The 19,873-nt window shown below is 40.8% G+C and overlaps 2 protein-coding genes across 2 annotated transcripts in view; one reads left to right on the top strand and one right to left on the bottom strand.

The window, feature by feature from the left end:
- Positions 1-12,208, bottom strand: part of prkdc (protein kinase, DNA-activated, catalytic subunit) — a 43,575-nt gene extending 31,367 nt beyond the window's left edge. The window contains exons 1-28 of the mRNA XM_083936604.1: positions 11,952-12,208; positions 10,704-10,780; positions 10,527-10,631; positions 10,144-10,218; positions 9,837-9,945; positions 9,614-9,726; positions 8,249-8,348; positions 8,079-8,134; positions 7,748-7,778; positions 7,508-7,665; positions 6,860-7,006; positions 6,088-6,252; positions 5,790-5,958; positions 5,410-5,459; positions 5,176-5,292; positions 4,689-4,838; positions 4,231-4,340; positions 3,896-4,055; positions 3,677-3,763; positions 3,452-3,571; positions 3,039-3,198; positions 2,806-2,915; positions 2,012-2,099; positions 1,706-1,869; positions 1,432-1,584; positions 957-1,064; positions 616-842; positions 101-195 (exon numbers count right to left, since the gene is read on the bottom strand). Coding sequence (XP_083792730.1) covers positions 101-195; positions 616-842; positions 957-1,064; positions 1,432-1,584; positions 1,706-1,869; positions 2,012-2,099; positions 2,806-2,915; positions 3,039-3,198; positions 3,452-3,571; positions 3,677-3,763; positions 3,896-4,055; positions 4,231-4,340; positions 4,689-4,838; positions 5,176-5,292; positions 5,410-5,459; positions 5,790-5,958; positions 6,088-6,252; positions 6,860-7,006; positions 7,508-7,665; positions 7,748-7,778; positions 8,079-8,134; positions 8,249-8,348; positions 9,614-9,726; positions 9,837-9,945; positions 10,144-10,218; positions 10,527-10,631; positions 10,704-10,780; positions 11,952-12,114 — 3,367 coding nt within the window. The 5' untranslated portion in view covers positions 12,115-12,208. The remainder of the gene's footprint in view (positions 1-100; positions 196-615; positions 843-956; positions 1,065-1,431; positions 1,585-1,705; positions 1,870-2,011; positions 2,100-2,805; positions 2,916-3,038; positions 3,199-3,451; positions 3,572-3,676; positions 3,764-3,895; positions 4,056-4,230; positions 4,341-4,688; positions 4,839-5,175; positions 5,293-5,409; positions 5,460-5,789; positions 5,959-6,087; positions 6,253-6,859; positions 7,007-7,507; positions 7,666-7,747; positions 7,779-8,078; positions 8,135-8,248; positions 8,349-9,613; positions 9,727-9,836; positions 9,946-10,143; positions 10,219-10,526; positions 10,632-10,703; positions 10,781-11,951) is intronic.
- A 2,744-nt stretch (positions 12,209-14,952) lies between these two features.
- The window catches only part of arhgap29a (Rho GTPase activating protein 29a), a 36,740-nt gene continuing 31,819 nt past the window's right edge, over positions 14,953-19,873 (top strand). Inside the window, exons 1-2 of the mRNA XM_083935683.1 lie at positions 14,953-15,144; positions 16,125-16,560. Of these exons, the coding sequence (XP_083791809.1) occupies positions 16,224-16,560 (337 nt within the window). The 5' untranslated portion in view covers positions 14,953-15,144; positions 16,125-16,223. The remainder of the gene's footprint in view (positions 15,145-16,124; positions 16,561-19,873) is intronic.

The raw sequence follows: 19,873 nt of genomic DNA, 5'->3' as shown, positions 1-19,873 counted from the left end.
TCATTCCCTCTAATCCGTCAAAAAAAATTGAAATGAGATATTTTTTCAAAAATCATTCATCTCTAGTCTTGTCTATAAAGAAAAGTGAAATAATAATTACCCATAGATCTCTCGTCTGAGTGTGCAAGAGCCAGACTTTCGACAAATATGACGAGAACTTCAAAGATAAACTGCTCCACCAAGGACTTTTCCTCCCTGCAGGGACACAGACACCAGCACTGACTGAATACATGGTAAATGGTAAATGGACTTATACAGCGCCTTTCAAGGCGCTTTCACAGTGTTTGTCACATTCACCCATTCACACAGACGTTCACACTGATGGCAGTGGACATCTACACACCATCTAATCTAATGTAACCATTCACACCACATTTACACACCCATGCGCAGCACGGGGAGCAATTCGGGGTTCAGTGTCTTGCCCAAGGACACATCGACATGTGGACCGGGGGAGGTGGGGATCAAACCGCCAATCTCTCGAATGGAGGACGACCCACTCTTACACTGTGTCACAGTACTACTGTCCAGCATTTTGCTAACATGAAACCATTTTATCCTGCGGCTCTACAGAGATGAAATAAAGTATCAAAACAGAGAAGTCCCATACGGTACCTGAACTGTCTGTAGATACTATTGAACGCTAAGGCTGCACCAAGTCTTTTGAATCCATTGGGGTGGAGAGCCAAGCTGTAGATACGCTTAAACAAGGACTTCATGTTTGTCGGGCTCTTCTCTTGCTGCTTGGGGGTGGTCTGTTTGATTGACCACTTGACGAACTCTTCGACGCAGCGGCCACAGAAGTCTCTGAGGGTGCTGTCCATTGGGTCGATCACTCCGTCCTGAAGAGAGAAAAGAAAGGATGCGCTTGAGAAATAATAACATTTATTGATGCATAATTTCAATTGTGTTTTGACTGTTTAGCTTATAAAGCCCTTCAGAATATAAACACTCACCATAATGGCCTCTAGAACAGCGACTGTATCTTGGCTCTCAAACTTCTTGTTGTTTGTGAACCAGTGAATCAGCTGCATAACCAGCGGCTCAAAGAGCTGTCGGGTCACCTGGTAAAGAAATGCATATTCATATTCATTCAACCAGGCTTTGTTCCCTCTCTTGTGTGCAACGCTGACATGAAAAAAACAACTAAAAATATAACATTTAAAAGCAGGAATTAGAGAATTTGGACTTTTTTTTTACTTAAAGCTGATCGAATAAAACCAACGATCAAAACAAGATGGTAATGACATCGTTTAAACTCCAATAACATATCTGTAAAACCTAAAATAATCTGATTTCTACAGAGAGATGATTAAAATTCAACCCTCCCTGCCTGGATCATAATCTTTCCAAATGGATATTTGTGAGATTCAATGACTTTTTTATAGGATTTGTGCTTGGGGTGACCATCTTGTTGGAGTGCACTTATACCTGATCCACGTCACAGGCCAGACGCAGAAGGACAGGAAACAGCCTCTTGTGCAGCTTGTACATCGGTGGCAAATGATTCTCCCCCTCAACCATCTGAGCACTCTTCCCGACCATGTAGACCACCAAGCTGTGGAGCAGCTCACAGGCTGCTACCTGCATCACGAGAGAAACTGGATTCAAATAATCACATCTCTTTTGTCACTATATCTACGTTTGCATTAAAGATGTCTGACTGCCAACGACAGTGGAAACTCTTTATTGTTAGAGGACATACTTTGGTCTGTCTGTCACTTGTGGACAGAGCCAGTTCACTGATGTGAGGCAGAAACGGGTCGAGGAAGATGACCGGCTTCATATCGGCGAAAGGCACCGCAAAGCTGAGCCTTTTCTCAGAATCCCAGGCCACAAACTTCTTCATCGTTTCCTCTGATGAGACCACTACATGAGAAAAAAATAGACATATGATCAACAGCAACAGCAAATTTCTCTATTCGTGGTCATGTGTCAAGTGTTCTCAAACCACCACCCTGTGTCAGTGTGAAGCAGAATGAGACAGCAGGATGGTTATGGAAATCCTTACCAGTTACAAGGTTCCTGTTCAGCTTTCCTCCCAGGTGACCGAGCAACTTCACCACCCTGAGCCTCACCGCCACGAGAGGAGCATCTTCCTACATCCACATACGATTCAGTCATTCAGGAATATAAAGCAACTGCACTCTGAGCTGTACAATTACAGTGAGTGCCAATAATTCAATATAATCATTTATAGTCTTTCAATGGAATCTATCGTGATTAAATTATTTATTGAGATATCGTGATATGCACTTATGCCGTCCGAAAATATCAAGCTGCGCAGATCAAACTCAAACTTCTCCAAAAAGTTGCGCGTTTTTTTTTACATCACACAGTTTGTGTGCATAAATGTAAACACGGTCAGTGTATAGCTGGAAAAGTATTTATTTATTCTCTATAAATTCACTTAAATTGTTTATTTTACACTAAAGTTCTTAATAGAAATAGAAAATATTTTCATACTTTTCATTTCTCATGTATTTTATTCACAGTATTTCAACCAAAATAGGCTTTACCATATGGTTATTTAATATAGACTATTTGTGAATTACCAGAAAACATTATTGAGATATGAGATGACTTATATTGAGATAAAAGAGTTTGTCCATATTGCCCAGTCCTAGTTCATTAGCATATGTCCTGAAGTCATTCAGCTTTATAAGAGATTCAAATAAAAATAATAGATATTAAAATAATAGATAAGAAAAATATAACTGATCTGAAACCAGAGTAAGATGTTACACAAAAATCAAATTGCTCCCACAACACTGAAAGACATCTTCCCACTTTCCCATCCAGTACCATGGTGAGCTGGTTAGATTGTTTCAGGAGCCTCGTCATCACTCGGCTGTATCCTCTGTCACTTCTTGAAGACAAAGAAGACATCACCTCCCAGTTGCTGTCGTCTTTGTCTGCAGTGGACAGCATGTGAGTTAGAACTTTTGTGAGACTGATATCTTCACGAACTAAACCGAAATCATCTAAAAGGTAACAGAAGTGCTTGGCTTTTCCCCCCAATACTAATATGAGCTTACTGTTGGTGGAGGTGGTTTTCAGGTATCCATCCAGAAGAGGGAGGATGTTGGTGTAGCAGTGCTGCATAGTCTCCAGAGGAATGTACGAGGACCAGTCCTCCAGGGCATCCAAGGCTACGTTGGCTAAAGGAACGTGGCTCAGACCCAACTTCAGAGCCGCCTGGATGTCACACAAACACACACACACACACCTGTCAGATGAATGTAAGTATCCCATCTTTCTCAGCACCACCCCTCCCATTATGTGTTCATTGCAATTCATTATAAACTGGATATTATTTAGATTTTAGATTAGATGATGCATGAGCGACTCTGAACGCTGAACCCCTTACTCTACATCTGCATTTTATGTTTTAAGCTCATCCAACCTTATCTAGTTCAAAAAAATAATGAAACAAATAAAGGGCTCCCACCTCCAGAGCAGGACTGTAGGCCTTGATATCCAGAGCTACGATGCTGTGATGCAGCGAGAGGACAAAATTCAAGCAGGATGCCAGCAGCTCATCTTTGTACTGCTTCATTCTCACACAAACCTGGTGGGAAACCACATGTCACTTGCATCTCCTGCATATTAAGTCCCTCTGTAATGCTTCAATTTTGTTCCAGCATCCCCAGGAAATATTGTAAATAGACGTTACCTCTTTTCCAAACTTAGAGAAGAGTGCAAAACAAGCACTTTTTACTGTGTCACTCTGGGGGGATGAAGAGCTTCTCGGGACAACGCCCTGTTCAAAAACCAAGGAAAAGTAGTAATGTCCCTCATGTTAATACATGCAAGTGATACAAGTAACTAGGGATAGGAATTGGAAACAACAAATGGGATGACAAAAGATGCTTTGCACTAAAGGAAATATTACCTGGTAGTACTTGATTCTCTTGGCAATTTTCATAGTGACAGACAGCAGCTTGTAAAAGCCACTGACAAGTGGATTTCGTATGGAGTGGAGGATAAGTTCATGGCTTAAGGGATACATCCAGGACTGAAAATACTCCATATGTTTATTCAGCAACAGCTCGCTGAAAAAAGAAGAAGAAGAGTGTTCACCTGAGACTGAGGTCTTAAATGAACGGTAAATGTGGTGGAAAACGAGTACGTTCAGTTTAGGAATGATAACAATCAGGGTTAAATGTGACACTTTCTTAAGACCATTATAATGTTTAAAAGATCCCCCTTATGTGTTGTCTCCAATACCTGCAGAAGTCAACCAGGTTGATAAAGGCAGTGAAGTCTTTGATCTTATTGGGTAACAGATGTGCTGTAGGGTCGGAGGAGGGAAGCGCATGGGCCGCATCATCCGGAGCCTGAGAGACAGGGAGACAAATGCTGCGGATTAAGATTCAACGGACAGAAAGGCTTTTCAACAACAACTGAATTATTTAGTTATTTAGTTTAAACTGATAATGTCAAAAGCAATCCTACAAAAGCTTTTACAGCCTCATATCATCTGAAAGAATGTTCTTACTCACTTAAAAAAAAGTGTCTAGGACATAATTGTAACGACTGAATGAATATCAACAGATCTTGTACAATAGCCAATGGTGTACAACAGACGGTGTGCCGGACGTTGTTTTTAACCTGTGCACATGTCAGCAACCTTTTATGAATATCAGTGAAGTATATCAAAGTGGCACATGGGAGGGAGACCTCACCTCTTCTCCCGTTGTCACTTTCTGCACAGACAGGTCCAGTTTTTCCACTATTCGGAGAATCGATTTCACTGTCTCGTCGTAAAGCAGACGGCTCAAAGACAAGAGAGCAGCGTTCTGACTTTCAAAAGCTCCATCCAAAAATCCTGAGTCCTGCAGAGGACGACACAATCAAAATAAAATGTCCTGGAAGTTCTTATAGAACATGGACTTGTACTTATACAGTGCTTTTCTAGTGTTCTGATCACTCAAGGTGCTTTCACACTAGCCACGTTCACCCTTTCACACACACATTCATGCACTCATGGCAGAGGCTGCCATGCAAGACGGGGTCTAATCTAATCATTCAAACTCACATTCACTCATCAACAGCGCAATGAGTAGCTAAATTATGTTATATAATAGAATACCAACTAATACTGCTGAAATAAGTTAAGGCTAAGCTTCATTTCTCAAAATAACAAAACTTAAAAAAAGAACGCAGCTGTACCTTCAGCTGGTCACAGTCCAGGAGGCTTTTAAACAAGGGGATATAATTCTGACTCGATGGAACTTTCCACTTTCCAGTACGAACTTCAGAGGTCTCCGAGCGACCGTGGTCTTTCTCCTGAGAGAGAAAAGAATAAAAGGCATCCTTCTTCTATCAGCATGTACATCAGCTATACGTATACACGCGTGTCAATTAATTTATGACGACAAAATCTGAAAAAGAAATGTGCCTGACCTCAGAAAGCATGAGGGGTTTTGAACAGACCCGGATCAAGCCCTGGTGCACTGAAAATAAGCACAAGTGAGTGTTTAAACAGAGATCTCATGCATGCCTAACATAAAAACAGGGTTTATCTAATTGTTTTCTGTATCTAAGGGTCCCTTCACCACTATTACAGTCTCTTCTCTCATATCTGCGATGAATCAATTCTTCAGCAATGAAAACATTTCACAGTAAACCAGTTAATACACATTATTTCCATAATAAAACTTCTTAAACTTAAACACATCTTACCAACATGCAGCTAAAAACATTATCTAATAAAGAGCCATACTTGATTTCAAAATATCACAATGGCCTTTAGGTACAGAGTGCTCAAGATCAGATCGACGTACCCACAGAGCTGATAAAACTCCACAGGACGGGTCCTTTTGAGGCCATGGCCACCAGCACCTTCAGGATGGACCTGCAACAAGCGGTCTGCATTCTCTCGCTGTACTGGGGGAAGCTGTCAATCTGCACCACAAGGAGACGCTCCAGTAGTGGTGTATACACCTCGGGAATCTGAGACCATGGACATAACGGAGAAATTCAAGTTACACAATCATTAGGGTGAGATTGGTCTTTCTTGCCACTGTAGGATATAATGGTGTATATAGATACATACACACACACGAAGCTTGTCATACTGACCTTGTCCAGGTGAATCAGGACACTAGCTATAGAGTCCAGGAAGCTGGGCAGCTGGTAAAAGCTGTCGTCCTCCCCATCAGACTCAGTCAGGTACATCTGCTTACAGCGCTGAATCAGCTCTGTGTACATCAAGTCCACGTCTTGTGGGCAAACTTTCTTGCATGGCTACAGCAAAATAATAATTGGAATAAGAAGGCTAGATTGCACATGGACAACAAAAGACATAAGTCTAAAGGTCCCATATTGTAAAAACTGAGATTTCCATGTCCTTTTTGATTATGAAGCAGGTCGACGTGCTAAATAAATACTGTGAAAGTATCAAAACACACAGCCTGTATTCAGAAACTGTGCATTTAAACAAACTGTCAGGACTTCTGTACAGTTGTGATGTCACAACTTTACTATATATAGGTAGAAAGTGCTGCTTCAGTGCTGTTACAGTCATTCCCCGGCTGCAGTGACGGTGCAGAGACACAGAGAGCACAGATGAAGAAAATCCGGAAACACTGACCAATCAGAACAGACTGGGCTTTGTCAGGAGGGGGTCTTTAAGAGACAGATGCTAAAACAGAGCGTTTCAGACGGACAGTATGAGAAAAATATAGTTTAACATAAAAGCATGTCAACATGTTCTAGTAGAAACCCAAAGTATGAAGCTGAAAATGGACATAAGGGACCTTTAACATAACTTATGCACTGATAACAAACAACTGATTGACTGTTTTGGCTTTCACAGCAGTAATTAAAGCAAACAAAGACATTTAAAACATACGGCTGCAAAGAATCCATATCCTCTTATGGCAATGGACAGTTCCTTATACGTTGAGTCCATGGTCTTAATGATGCTGCAGAACTTCTGCATGAAGAACTTCAACTTGCTTTTGTGCTCCTCGATATTCTCTGCCACCAGCATTGCAACCTTAAGATGATCAACAAAATAAATGAATGTACTGCAGTGGTGTCGGAATAATTTTAGAAATATTTTGAATCTTCAATTTAGTTAGCATCATGACAAAGTGACAAATAGTGTACAAAAAGCAGTTTTATTAAATGTATCACAATGAAATACACCCCCTCCCCCAACAATGGCTATATTAATACAGTGAAGTGATCTTAATCCTGTTACACATTATGAGTCATACATGCATCTTTGTCTTTCCAACTCATCTTATCTCCTTATATATATATATATATATATATATATATATATATATATATATATATATACACACACACACACGCATGCCAGCAAACACAGTCAAACAGCTCCCTTTCCTGGCCCCATCACACCTTTTTATATTTTATTATTTTATTTTGTTGAATCATATAGATATAGCTGAAAAGTTACATTTTTATGATAGCGCTAACCTGTCTAGTTGTTTACATGTGTTGTGTGCCTGTGCGGAAAAAGTTTTTTTACCTGTTTGAGAAAGGCTTCAAGTGCGTAGTAACTCGTCTTCTTCATCTCTGCGTTGATGTGTCCACAGAGCTTAGACATGACCTCGAACAAAGCTCTGTAGTGGTCCATAAGGCAGCTGCTGAACTGGGATGCATGTCTGCCAATTAATCTGAGCCCGGCTGTTTAAGAAAGAGTCAGAGAGGTGTTAGTTTTCAAGGAGTTTTATCTTCATGTTGCTATGGAGCAAAAGGCAGGGCTTACCAAATGTGACAGCATAGCGACTCATTTCCATCTACAACAAGAATAGGAAAGCAAGAGATCACAGGAGTCATAGGAGGAGGAGATACAGGAGATACAGCCGGCCATGACACATTATGCACAAACATTAGGGTACATGTGATAACATATGCTGCATAAAAAGAGCACTAAACAGTATTGATGACCACCTAGTGACAGTTTTAGTCGTTGCTGCCGACACATGTCATGATTTGATACCAGAAAAGTGTCAAGGTTTGATACCCAGCTCTACAGAATACATGTGTACCAACAGCAAAGTAGAGGATTGTGAGATAGCTGAGAAAATGACATGTACCTGGGGGGTGATTGACTTCAGGGCATATTGAAAAATGTCCTTAGAAGTAACTGGGTCTGCAAGTCAGAAACACACTAATCATGCACGAATAATCGAAAGAGCATTGAGATTTTTGTCATTAATGTGAAGTAAAATGATACAGCAGAGAATACGGATGGACAGACACACACCTTCTTCCATGGTTTTAGTGAAGTTGACCATTAGAGCAGTGAGTCCTCTCAAACATCCAGCTACAACAAAAAGTTTAGGTTCCTTTGTTGAAGAGGTCATCTGAAACAAAAACATCACCTTTAGTTACTTTCCATTATCGTGTACTTTTTTGCTCTTTATACTACTGAAAGGTGGAAGGAGAGGGGTCGGGTGTAAATAGCCGAATTGCTGCAGTGAGGCTATTAACACACAGGTGCAAACAGACACTCCAAGTCATAATAGCCACAAATGAATACACACACCATAAACTGTACATAAAGAAGGACGGCTTGACAGCTCCCATAAATTAAGCCAAATCATCTCTCTCGCCCCCTGATGGTAGGCTGCAGTATAGGTTATAAGTCCCGCCCCCTTCATGTCAGCGGATGAACATGGTCACCTGACTCCGCCAGATGGATTGCATAACTGGCATTTGGTCTGCATACTCATCTGGGAACTCTCTTTTGGAGATCTTTGGGGAAGGGCGAAAATACTGGTTGCTGATTGGACAAATGATCTGTCTATCACCAATGTACGGGCCAAATCAACCAATCAGATCAACTAAGTGTATCATGTGCTACCAGCAGTGAGGCAAAGCTCAGAATGTAAACAACATGTTGTAAAAGATAGTTGCCGTTTGTGTAATGCAAATTTATGAGCAATTTCAGGAGTTCGGTCCATGTTCCAACAAAAGGATCCACGAGAAAAAGGCGTTAGCGAGCGGCTTGCTCAATAGCTTCGCTCATCTCATGGAAGCCGCCATGTTGTTTACATTGATTGGTTCGTTCGCTTGGCTAACTTCTCCAAATTTTCTCTGCCACACGCTACTAGACTGATCTGCGAGTAAAATACAATGGAGCTCGCAAGATCAGGATGTTCTCACGGGGCTAGGGACATGGTCCAAATAAAAAAATTAAAGTACACATCAAACCCATTTTTTTTCCAAAAGATGATTTCTGTCATTTTGGGTAGTTCTTATTACGCTAATGTCTGTTCAGGTGTTCATTTTTCTGATGACTTTGGTTTTAGTCATTTGATTCTATAAAAACAGGGTGAAATGTCATGATTGACAGCTGCGATTGACTTGCTATCGGTGGGGCGGGACTTTGATGAAGCAGCTTTAACGCCCGATCTCTACTGCGCAAACTCTGGCTCCAAAATAACAACATGGCGGCGACTGTATACAGGATATTTTGGCATCACTTTCGTACAGTGAGTCTACCATCTTTATATACACTCTGTAAAGGATAGTCATTTTGCCCGGACACTTAGCACCGCCCATACAATGCATCATGATTTTCTCTTCTTCTTTTCCTGTGTCAGTACCACATGATCTGTAAACATACCTGCTCTTTTAGCTCTCCTAGAAAGGCTTTGTAGAGTTTGTCAGAGTTGTTGACCATCTCACTGGGGTGAACCTCTCCAAGAACTCCCAGCAACTCATAGATTTTGCCGAGGACTATTACAAAAGATTAAAACGATGTGTATGTAATCTATAAATCTGTTGCCTGTAGAAAGTATTACAGCGTTAAACCAAGCCTTAGGTTCAGGCATCAAAGTAAGACTTACCAGAATCTGGTAGTTTGCTCTTTTGACAGAGTTCACCGTAATATCTGTTGAATATGTCACAGATTCGAAGGTCTGAAGCCACGGTGGAAGCCTTTGTTTTTTGGAGAACCTGTGAAGAGTATTTAAAAGAACAAGATCGAACCAGAATAAAGTCCATATTCACAAATATAGACACTCACAAGACCATATGAATAAGGACTTTTGTCAACAGTGGATCTCTTTCTTTGGTCTAAATGCAGTTCATGTTGATCTCTTGCACACTCTGCTCATATCAAAGAAAAAACACCGGATGCCAAGAGAAACCAACCTTGATGAGGAGCTCCAGCACCGGAGTTCTGCACTTGGCTAATTTGTCCTTTGTATACACAGCCATGCATGTGTCCTGCACAAAAAAAAAGAAAAAAACATTTCACATGCAAGTTTGGTTCAATTGTCTGGTGTTATACTGAGAGATGTTTGTAATTACTGATATAAATGGGTAGACACGGAGGACGCTTAGTGTCAGGACCAGTAGTCGGACATTAAATGACTTTACTTTGATGTGTAAAGACAGCGAAGCTTTCCCTGTCTTTGTCATGCACATGCACACATGTTAAAAGAAGATGAGGCCAAACATTACCTGTAAAATGAAACTTTTGACATCTGACACTGTAAAAAATAAATAAATGTGTTTCTAAACGGGAGACTTACTCTGATGTCAATGGCGTAGGTCTTCTCCCAACCTGAGACTCTCGGTGAGACCCCGTCCAAGAACTTCTCCAAAAAACCCAAGATCTCAACTCTGGTGTCTCTGAGCTGGAGAGCAGAAGTTTCTGTCAACAGAGAACTTTCCAGTGTTCGACATTATTGCTTTTTATTGACACCTACCTCATCTGATCCAAGGGACTTCCTGAGGAAGATGAGCAGTCCATAGTCTTTTGAGAACAATAAGGATGTCTGTAAAGCTTCAAGATGAAGATGGAATCAGAAGGAAAATGTTAATATTTGTCATATTTCATGCCACCTTTGTGTCTCACAATACCAACACTGAACTCTGCACATTGTCACACTATTCGACCGAATACACACAATCACAACTCCAGATTTACCGATAAGGGTCATATTGTGGTACCTAGACCAAGGGCTAACTTGGTAAAACTCATGCCTCTCTTCATATGAGTTGTGTATGTGCACATATTTGTATGTTCGTATGAAAGTGTGGAAGTTAAACTGACTGCCATGGCATCAGTTGAAGGATGAAACCTTTAAATAATCAAATAAACAAATAAAGAGCACCATTCAATTTTAAATAAGAATACATCTGAGCAATTTTAAAGTCCCCATCGTCGACCCTTTGCTACTGCCTCCTAAGACTAAACACAAACTGTGTTACTATTGTGCTATAACTATGCTAACCTAAAATTATAATTCAGATATTGGGAAGACCACTCCATTTGGATCGAAGTTAAATGCAGGGCAGGATGGGGTTTTGGAAGAGCTGTGTTTCAGCGTTCATACGTACATTAGACTAGAAAAACAGGGAGCAACTCAGATGCCAGGATGCTGATAGTGGAGCCCAGAAACAGAGGAGCCCAGGGTCACAGGTTGTGCATGTAAAATGAGAATACCACCATAATATGTGTTGCACAAGGTATGAACTAAAGAGTCCCCCTGAGGAGAAAGGTACCATGCAGAGAAGCTGTGGTGGGAGCAACAACATGCAGACTTCTGAACCCTCTCTTGCAAATCCACTCTCAAGTCTTTTAATAACGAATGACTTGGAAGCTTGGAGATTGTTTTACTAACATTAATAGTGCACACTTCTAGTGGAGTTACGGTAGCTGCAAGCTTATTGTCAGTGCAGTGGTGTTCACATTGTGTTCATACTGCGCGTTACCGCCCACCAGTGGGTTTAGGCGGAAGAGCCAGGTACAAAATTAAAAAAACTGAAATTGGGAAATTGTTGAAATAATTTCTGCATGACGAATTGATGAGTATCTTCAACTACACCCATGAACACGTTTTCCTTCACGGTGTTTATCGCTCGTCAACAACAGAAGCACACTTCACTTTAAATTGTTGATGGGGTTTGGCGCGTATACTTTATAAAGGATTTAATGGACTTCACTGTCTTACCAAGTTCATTCTCGGTTGGGGTTAGCATGCACTCCTGTACCAAGTCACCGACAATATCGTGACATTGTAAAGCTGCAGCTCGTCTGTCCTCGTCCGAAAGTGACTTGTGAAGTCTCAGAAGAAGTCCCTGAACGCCTCCTGCAGCGGTGCTGTCTGAAGACATAACTGCAGAGCGGATCTAGATCTAAACTGGCATTAGCATCACGTTAGCACAACATTAGCATCACACTAGCATCACATTAGCTTCACATTAGCTTCACATTAGACACATGACTTTCTCACTATCAGAGAACTGACGTTAGCTAAACAACACACTACAAGACATGCCGGGGCACAGCCATTCAATCTCAAATGACCACGCAGAACAGGATACACCCATTTCAAAATAAAAGCCCGGATGACGTCTGCTCAAAGAGGATTACTCTACTTTAACGCTTATGTCTGATCAGAGACATACAATCATTTATAATCATGAATGCAGACTGCCCTCGCTGTCATAGTGTATAACTACACACATATATTTCATATATATTGTTTATTGATTTGATTGTTAGTATATTGATTTAAATTGTTTGATAAAAGGCAAAACCTTAATAGCCTACACTCTGAGAACTATTAATAACATTACTATAATAATTTACAATACATGTTTTTAATATAATTTATTAGTTCGCATCCTATTACTTTCGTATGTTCACTGTATTTTGAAAATATGTACCGGAAGTGCTGTAACACGGTTGCATTGATGCTAGTTTAATGAATTTAATCGCATGCAGTTCTTTACTTTGGCCACTGGATGGCGCTGGGCACGCATGAGTTTACACTGATGATGCTCGTGCAGTCTGGGAAGTACTGTGTGTGTGAGTGCAAAATGTTTTATAAAAAATATTTATTAAGAAATACAAAAGAGATTTGAGGAAGAGAAACGAGAAAGAATATCATTCAGATTCACACTAGTTAAAAAAAGATATACATATACATATATCAGTGGCGGATTAAGGTGGTCCTGGGCCCTCGGCTATTGTTTGTTTGGGCCCCCACATTATTATTAATAACGCTTTATCAGAAACCCTCGCTAGAACAAAAGAAGAGTCTGCAACTTTGACAAATCCTGTCAGTTTAGGGATTTTATTTAATAGATATTGGTTTCTCTGTTCTTTCAGTCGTTGTGCTTTTCTTTTTGGCGCTCCGCTATCACATTTTTTGACATTAAGCCGCTAAATGTGTCCCATATCTATCCAATCAGCGACTTATTTTTTGTGTAGTAAATTTTAAATAAAATAGTTTGGCCAATCCGGGGCCCCTGCACACCTGGGCTCCCTAGGCTGCAGCTTAGGCCAGCCTGTGCATTAATCCGCCTCTGTATACAGTATATATATATATCTCATAGCATTACATCCCAAGCACAACTATGCCTTATTTATAGTAAAATATCAATATTCCCGCATGACTTATAATAAGCATGTCTTATTTGGCTGCTCTATATTAATTCAACCCCAGATGTCATAATGTCCACTGTGTTTTTTTTAACATGTTTTTATCATAGGTTTTTATTAGAGAAAATTAGAATTGGTCACAGATATTCAACATACCGAGTTTTTCTTATTTTCTTTCCCCCCAACCGCCCCCACCATGCTTTCCGTGCAAAATAATAATAATGATAATAATAATAATATATGCATACATAGATCAAATAGTGCAAATAAACTTGAAGAGGACACCACAAATGTACACTGAAAATTTTACAAGCATTAAAATATACAAGCTCAAAATAATAATAATATTAATAATAATAATAATAATCGTTTACTTTTTATAACCGTATACAGTAGAGGCATATTAACATACACACACCTATGTAAAGTGACAGTGCAGTTATGTCGCTGTAAGATAAACCCCTCTTTTTTGGTATGACGATAGAGATCTGTGTGTGTTTCTCAGGAGAATGTCCCCATGTCCAAAAATGTCCTGCTCCAAAGACACATAATGCAAACTGTAGAGAGGTGCAATGAGGCTGTGACACAGACTTGCTGTTCAAGCAGGCCTCTGTAAAAGCTGCAGGGATTTACAACCAAGGCAAACCTAATAAAGTGTGTGCTGCCTCTGTATCAGCAGTGCAATGTGTCTCTGTCTCTGTAAGGTGAAGGAAGTGAGCAGGCTACTGAATGCATCTCATTATAATTATTATTATTGAACTCTTATCAAGTCTGTTGCCTTTCAAAGTTTCACAGGATACAATAAAATCAAGTCCATCAGAATAACACCGGAAGTAAATATATTATGTGTTCACTCTGAAATTGCGTTGCGTTTTTATGTTGTCCATATAATTTTAGGACATATGCAGATATATATCCTGAAAAAAGAATAAAAACTGTTAAAAACACATCTTTTTAACCCTTTAACACCATCCCACACCATGTCTTAAACAACTCATCCCTCCATTTTTCAGGACATTGCATTCCTTTAATGGGCTTTTTTAAATCCATGTTTCTCTGTTTTATCATATGATTTGCGCAATGAGTTTCTTATCTCTTTCCTTTTTTAAGAATTGAATTGTTTGTTCTTCTGTTTTATTAATATTGTACTTTTTATGCACTTTTATGCATGTTGTGCTTTTAATGTGAAGCACTCTGAGCTGCATGTTTGTATGAAAGGTGCTCTATTAATACAGTTTATTATTATTATTATTAGATCCATCATGTTCTATTATTTATTATTTATTTACAAATTCAAAATAGCCATATATTCTGTGTTTGGATTTTCGTGAATAAAACAACAACAACAACAACAACATATTGACATGCAGCAAGTTGTGAATTTCTATCCAGGGGATTTTATTTTGAAAGGGATAACCGGCGGTTGAACGGTTTATTACGGTTTTCTCGACACTTTAACTCCATACACCTGTTGTTAGGGGAGGACAACACACGCACACACACACACATACATACACAGACACAGACACACACACATACACAGACACACACACACTCCCAACACAAGTCACAACCGACATCACATGGAGAGAGGAGGCTGCGGAGCTCGGAGCAGACGGTGAGGGCTTCAGGGACACGGCTGTGAAACAGAGGGACGGCGGTTGCGGGTTCATTTGTCTTTGTCGAGACAAACCGCCGGTTACTTTTTCCGCTTCGGGATTTTCTTACGGCTGAAATGTTTCAGGATCCGACGGCAGGTGTGTAATACTTTCTGATAACATTAGTTTTTGCCTTTGAAACTTTCCTTTCCCTCTCTGAGTAACTTCAGCACACGAAGCATTTGTCGCGTCCACAAAACCCTCAAAGTTAGGAAAGTTCAGACGGTTCGTAGAGTCAAATCTCGCAGTCAGAACTGGCAGTAAAAGTCGATATTTTATGACAAAAAGGGTTGTTTGGTAGATTTTATGGATGCCGAATTTACCAGCCAACCTTAGTGACCCCACTGCCTTAATAAGGATTGAATCCGCCCTGTTTTTATGAAGAAATAAGCGAGAAATCAACACATTTTAGGACCTTTAACCCGTAGTGTCGTGTTTTACCTGTGCACTGCGTTTCGGCGCAGTGTGTATGTAGGTGGGAACATGCAAGATGTAGATACTTTGATTTTGCCTTTAAATGTTTGTTTTTATGTTTGAAATATTATCGATTTAAAGTGCAGGCTACTGCAGAATAGGTTTGCATAGTTGTCTATGTGTTATTTGTGGGTAGTCCTAACCTAACCTTACACAGAGCAGGCTATATATGGTTAGTGTGAAGTACCTACTGATTTAATACACTATGTAGGCACTTTTTATGTTTCATGCCCAGTCTTGGGCATAGTGTAACTGATGTAGGATAACAGCAGATTATATTTTGGGTTGTAATAGGTATCAACATTGTTCAAACATCAAGAATGCAGAGATTGAAACAGTAAACTTGTGAAATATAGCAGACATACAGCAGCACTATTCAGGATTCTCACTATACTCACTATTCTCTCCACCTACACACCTCATTTTCTTCCGATTAACACATTTAAACTCTCTGCAGATTCATCATTATTGTTATTTAAAGGGGGATATTCAAAATGTTGAATATTGTCATGAACAACAGAAACAACCCATGTGATAGTGTTCTGTCAGTAAGGGTATACCAAATGGTTCTTGTCAGGATTAAGAGTCTCCTCTCTCTTTGGCAGAGTCCTTCATCTCTGCTGTGGTGCAGTGCCGGGTCTGAGAACGGAGCTGAACTGCGGGATAACAGTCACCCGGCCCAAGGGCCACTGGACCAATCAGACATGCTGGCTGCCATGCTGCGCCAGAGTTCTGGTGGAGGATCAGGAGGCGGTGGTGGTGGTGGCGGCGGCGGCAGCAGCAGCAGCAGCAGCAGCAACACTGGTGGAGGAACCAGACTCTCTCTAGGCATCTCCCGATTCTCCAGCTCCAGTTTGGGTTCAGCTAACCCCGCCAGCGTGGGCCCCTGTGTGCCGGGCAGGGTCTCCAAGGGTGGCTCGGTGAGCTCGGACAGCCCGGATATCCCGGCCTCAGACCCCGTCTATATCATGCAGCTGGTCAGCGATGTGCGCAAGTTTGCTGATGTGCTTCTACAACTCAAAGAAGTTTTCAACTCCAAAGGTAAGTTTAGAAAGAGTAAACGCTGGCATTAAGGGAAATATGACAAAACACACACTGTTTATTGTCATTTTTAGTGTCTCACTTCCGGCATAATCAGTTCTATTCACACTAATAGATTGAAATACTAACTGCTGCTATTTTCAAAGGGTCTTTGTAACCTGACATGGATGTGGGCTTTGAAAAGTTTCACGAGTGCCTCCAGGTATTAACACGTTCTAACATCTTGTTTCCTGTTACGTGTGGTGACATGAACACATCAGTGTGCCCTGCCCTCTCTGCTTTTGTAATTATAACCATTGGCTCACAAATAAGATGTGTAACCCCTATGTAAAATTTGAACTTGTGGCTGTGTCGAGGAGGGGGTAGGGGGGAGTAGTGTAAGCACAGCCGGAGGGATTTCTAACGGGACACAGGTGTCTGTCAACTCTTGGGTACACACTGTTGCTTTCACCACAATGTACACAGGCCCGGGTCTATCTACCTGATTTGTCCCGCCGCGGCCTTGGCTGCTCGGTCAGTCAACCGCCCTTATCTCACTTTTAGTTTGTTTCCCTGCCTGACTTGTTTCTGTTCAGTAAAACCAATACAAACATCCACTACTTGTTTTAAAACTATTATTAAAGGATTTAATAAATGACTCCACAGTAAAGATTCTCAATATTCAGGTTAGCTTTCAAGTAAAGGTAAGGTTGCTAATCTGCCATTTTGACATCAGAGTAAATTAATCTGATAAAACATTTTGGCATGATATGATAAAGAAATAAAACCCCATGTTCTCTCTTTTAAGGGTCCCATATTCTGCTCATTCTCAGGTTCAGACTTGGGTTTTACTAGAACATGTTTACATGTTTATCCTCTTCCTGTCTGTTTGAATATACCTGTATTCACCCTCTGTCTGAGACGCACGTTTTAGCGCCTGTCTCTTTAAGACCCCCTTCTGAAAAAGCCCAGTCCGCTCTCTGTGTCTCTGCGCTGTCATTGCACCTGGGGACTGCGACACCGTACCGTCACTTTCTATAGTTGTGACCTCACAACCGTACAGAAGTCTGATGGCTTAAACACTCAGTTTATGCATGTTTGCATGCTTTGTAATCACATTAAACAAAAGTAGTATTCCAGCAGGAACGTTTGAAACCCAGGATTTTTAGACAGAACAAAACGCCGTCTAAGCCAGTAATTAGTAGGCTGAAATAAATAATTTCCCAACCATAGTGACGTTTAGAGACTTAATCCTGTCTGTGTGGCTGTTTATATTTGCGTGGGCGGTTATTACATTCCTGACTTGGTATGCACAGCGTTGGCTTTTGGATCAAACCCAGATTTGTTAGGGTTGAGATGGAGGTGCTGAGGTGGTGATTGTTGTTGTGGTGGTGGTTTGCTTTATTCTCCTATCAGCACTGTGCCACGACATCCAAGCCCTGGGAAAAAAAAGAACCCCAGGCTTTGTTTTTTGTCTGGAGAGGTCAGTAAAGGTGCTTGACCTGGCTGGACATGTCGGCATTACAAAGAGTAGGACCTGCAGGCAGGCACCTTTTTAAGCTTGAGAGACTTTTCAGTGACCTGTCAGCATGCCAAGGATCAAAGCAGTAAATCATCATGTGCGAGAGATTGACATCTGCAGCTTTGTGGAACAGAAGAAGGCTTGGTTTAAATAAGAGACATACTTTGAGCTGTGATTGCTCCCCATCTTGTCAAACTTTAGCAACCACAGATACAGTTTTAATTCTGTTTAATAGCAGATTAAACACACAGCATGCACACACAGGTTCTCGCTGTGTGCCAAGGTTGCATAGCTGTCATACTAGACATTTTGCCCTTTCAGGATGTCAATAAGAAACCGGTTCATAATCTAGGTTCTCTCCAAGTAACAATTGCACTTGTGACAGACTGAGTGACTGAGTGAGAGCTTAAGAACATCTCACCTTAAATGGGTTTGAAAATAAGCGTATGACAAACATAATTCAGCAACTGTCGGCTCACTCTGCTGCTGGTGTAACTGCACATAATTTGAAGGTCGAGTAAGCACAAGCACAATTATGCAAATGTGGTCACTGAGATGCCAACAAATGATTGTAAGGCAAAGTGTTCCCATTAGAGGGCTTATTTAGGCTAAATACAGGAAAGGGCAGATTTGGGGAAATAGGCTGATCACGATGTAGAAAACAAACCTGAAAGTAGCAAAGGGACCATTGTGTCCTGAAGCTATAAAAAGGCAGATCTGCAATCAGATTTTTTTAACCCAAGGCTACACAGAAAATGAGCTGTGTGTTGGTGTGTGTCTAGGTTAATACAATTAACAATTAATCAAAGACTTTTTATTTCTTTTTGCCGTGGTATCGAAAGAGATCTAGAGTATATTTACTATAATATAATAATAGTATTGTATCGGCGTTTTAAATTCTGGTATTGGGACAACCTTACTCTTTACTCTCTGCTTACTAGCAGATTGTTGGGAGTCACTGGCTTGTGCTCTGATTGGATGTGATTTAAATCCCCCTCTAATTTATGGCCATATTGTCTCTGCAGTAGTTCAAACATCTCATTACCTTGCATGGCCACTCACTGAATCCTACGTTAACCCTCCCCCTTTTTTTTATCACGCAGGGCCAATAGTCAAGAGCAATATTGAGTTTACAGCCTTGCAGCCCTCTCAACAGTGCCTGCATTCACAGTCAACGATGTGAGTCTGACACCCATTGTCCTAGGAGCCATCTGCAGACTAGCACGGTGCTGCTAACTGGCAGCTTTTGCAGAAATGATACTTTCCCAAGTTAAGAATAGCTGTGGCCGGTGGGATTGGTCTCAGAGGGGGTTTTCTTCAGCCAATTCCTTTTTAAGATTGTTTTGTTTATAAAAAAAAAATGTTTATTTTTCTAGCAATGCACATCAACCATAAATGGTACTTGTAATCCAGGCCATGACGCATGGCTGAATTTTTAAAGTTTTCTTTTTTTTTAGCAGGCGTGAGAATAAATTGTTACGGACCCTTTATTGTTGTCAGGTCAGTGCATTGCCACTGTACTTGCGTCCTTCCTAAAGGTCGTGGCCTTGTCCAGTGGCCACTTGTGAAGGACATGTCAGTGATTGAAGGAGATTATCATTTCAAAGAGTGGTCTTAACTGGGGTCACCGAGGACATTTGGAGACCAGATGAGCTGAGGAGGTGACTCCTGAAGCCGTTGTGTTTGTCGGTGGATGGGTCCCCTGAAACTATCCATCATAGGGTTAGCAAAAAGCAAGCAAGAACACTGATCCTGAACAAATCAACTGTGTGAAGGCATTCAGATGATTGAGTAAGTCGAGTCAGGTGTGTT

Source organism: Echiichthys vipera (assembly GCF_963691815.1).
Source record: "Echiichthys vipera genome assembly, chromosome: 21".
Lineage (NCBI taxonomy): Eukaryota > Metazoa > Chordata > Actinopteri > Perciformes > Trachinidae > Echiichthys > Echiichthys vipera.
Note: the sequence above shows the minus strand (reverse complement) of the source record. Positions and strands in the feature narration are given on the sequence as shown.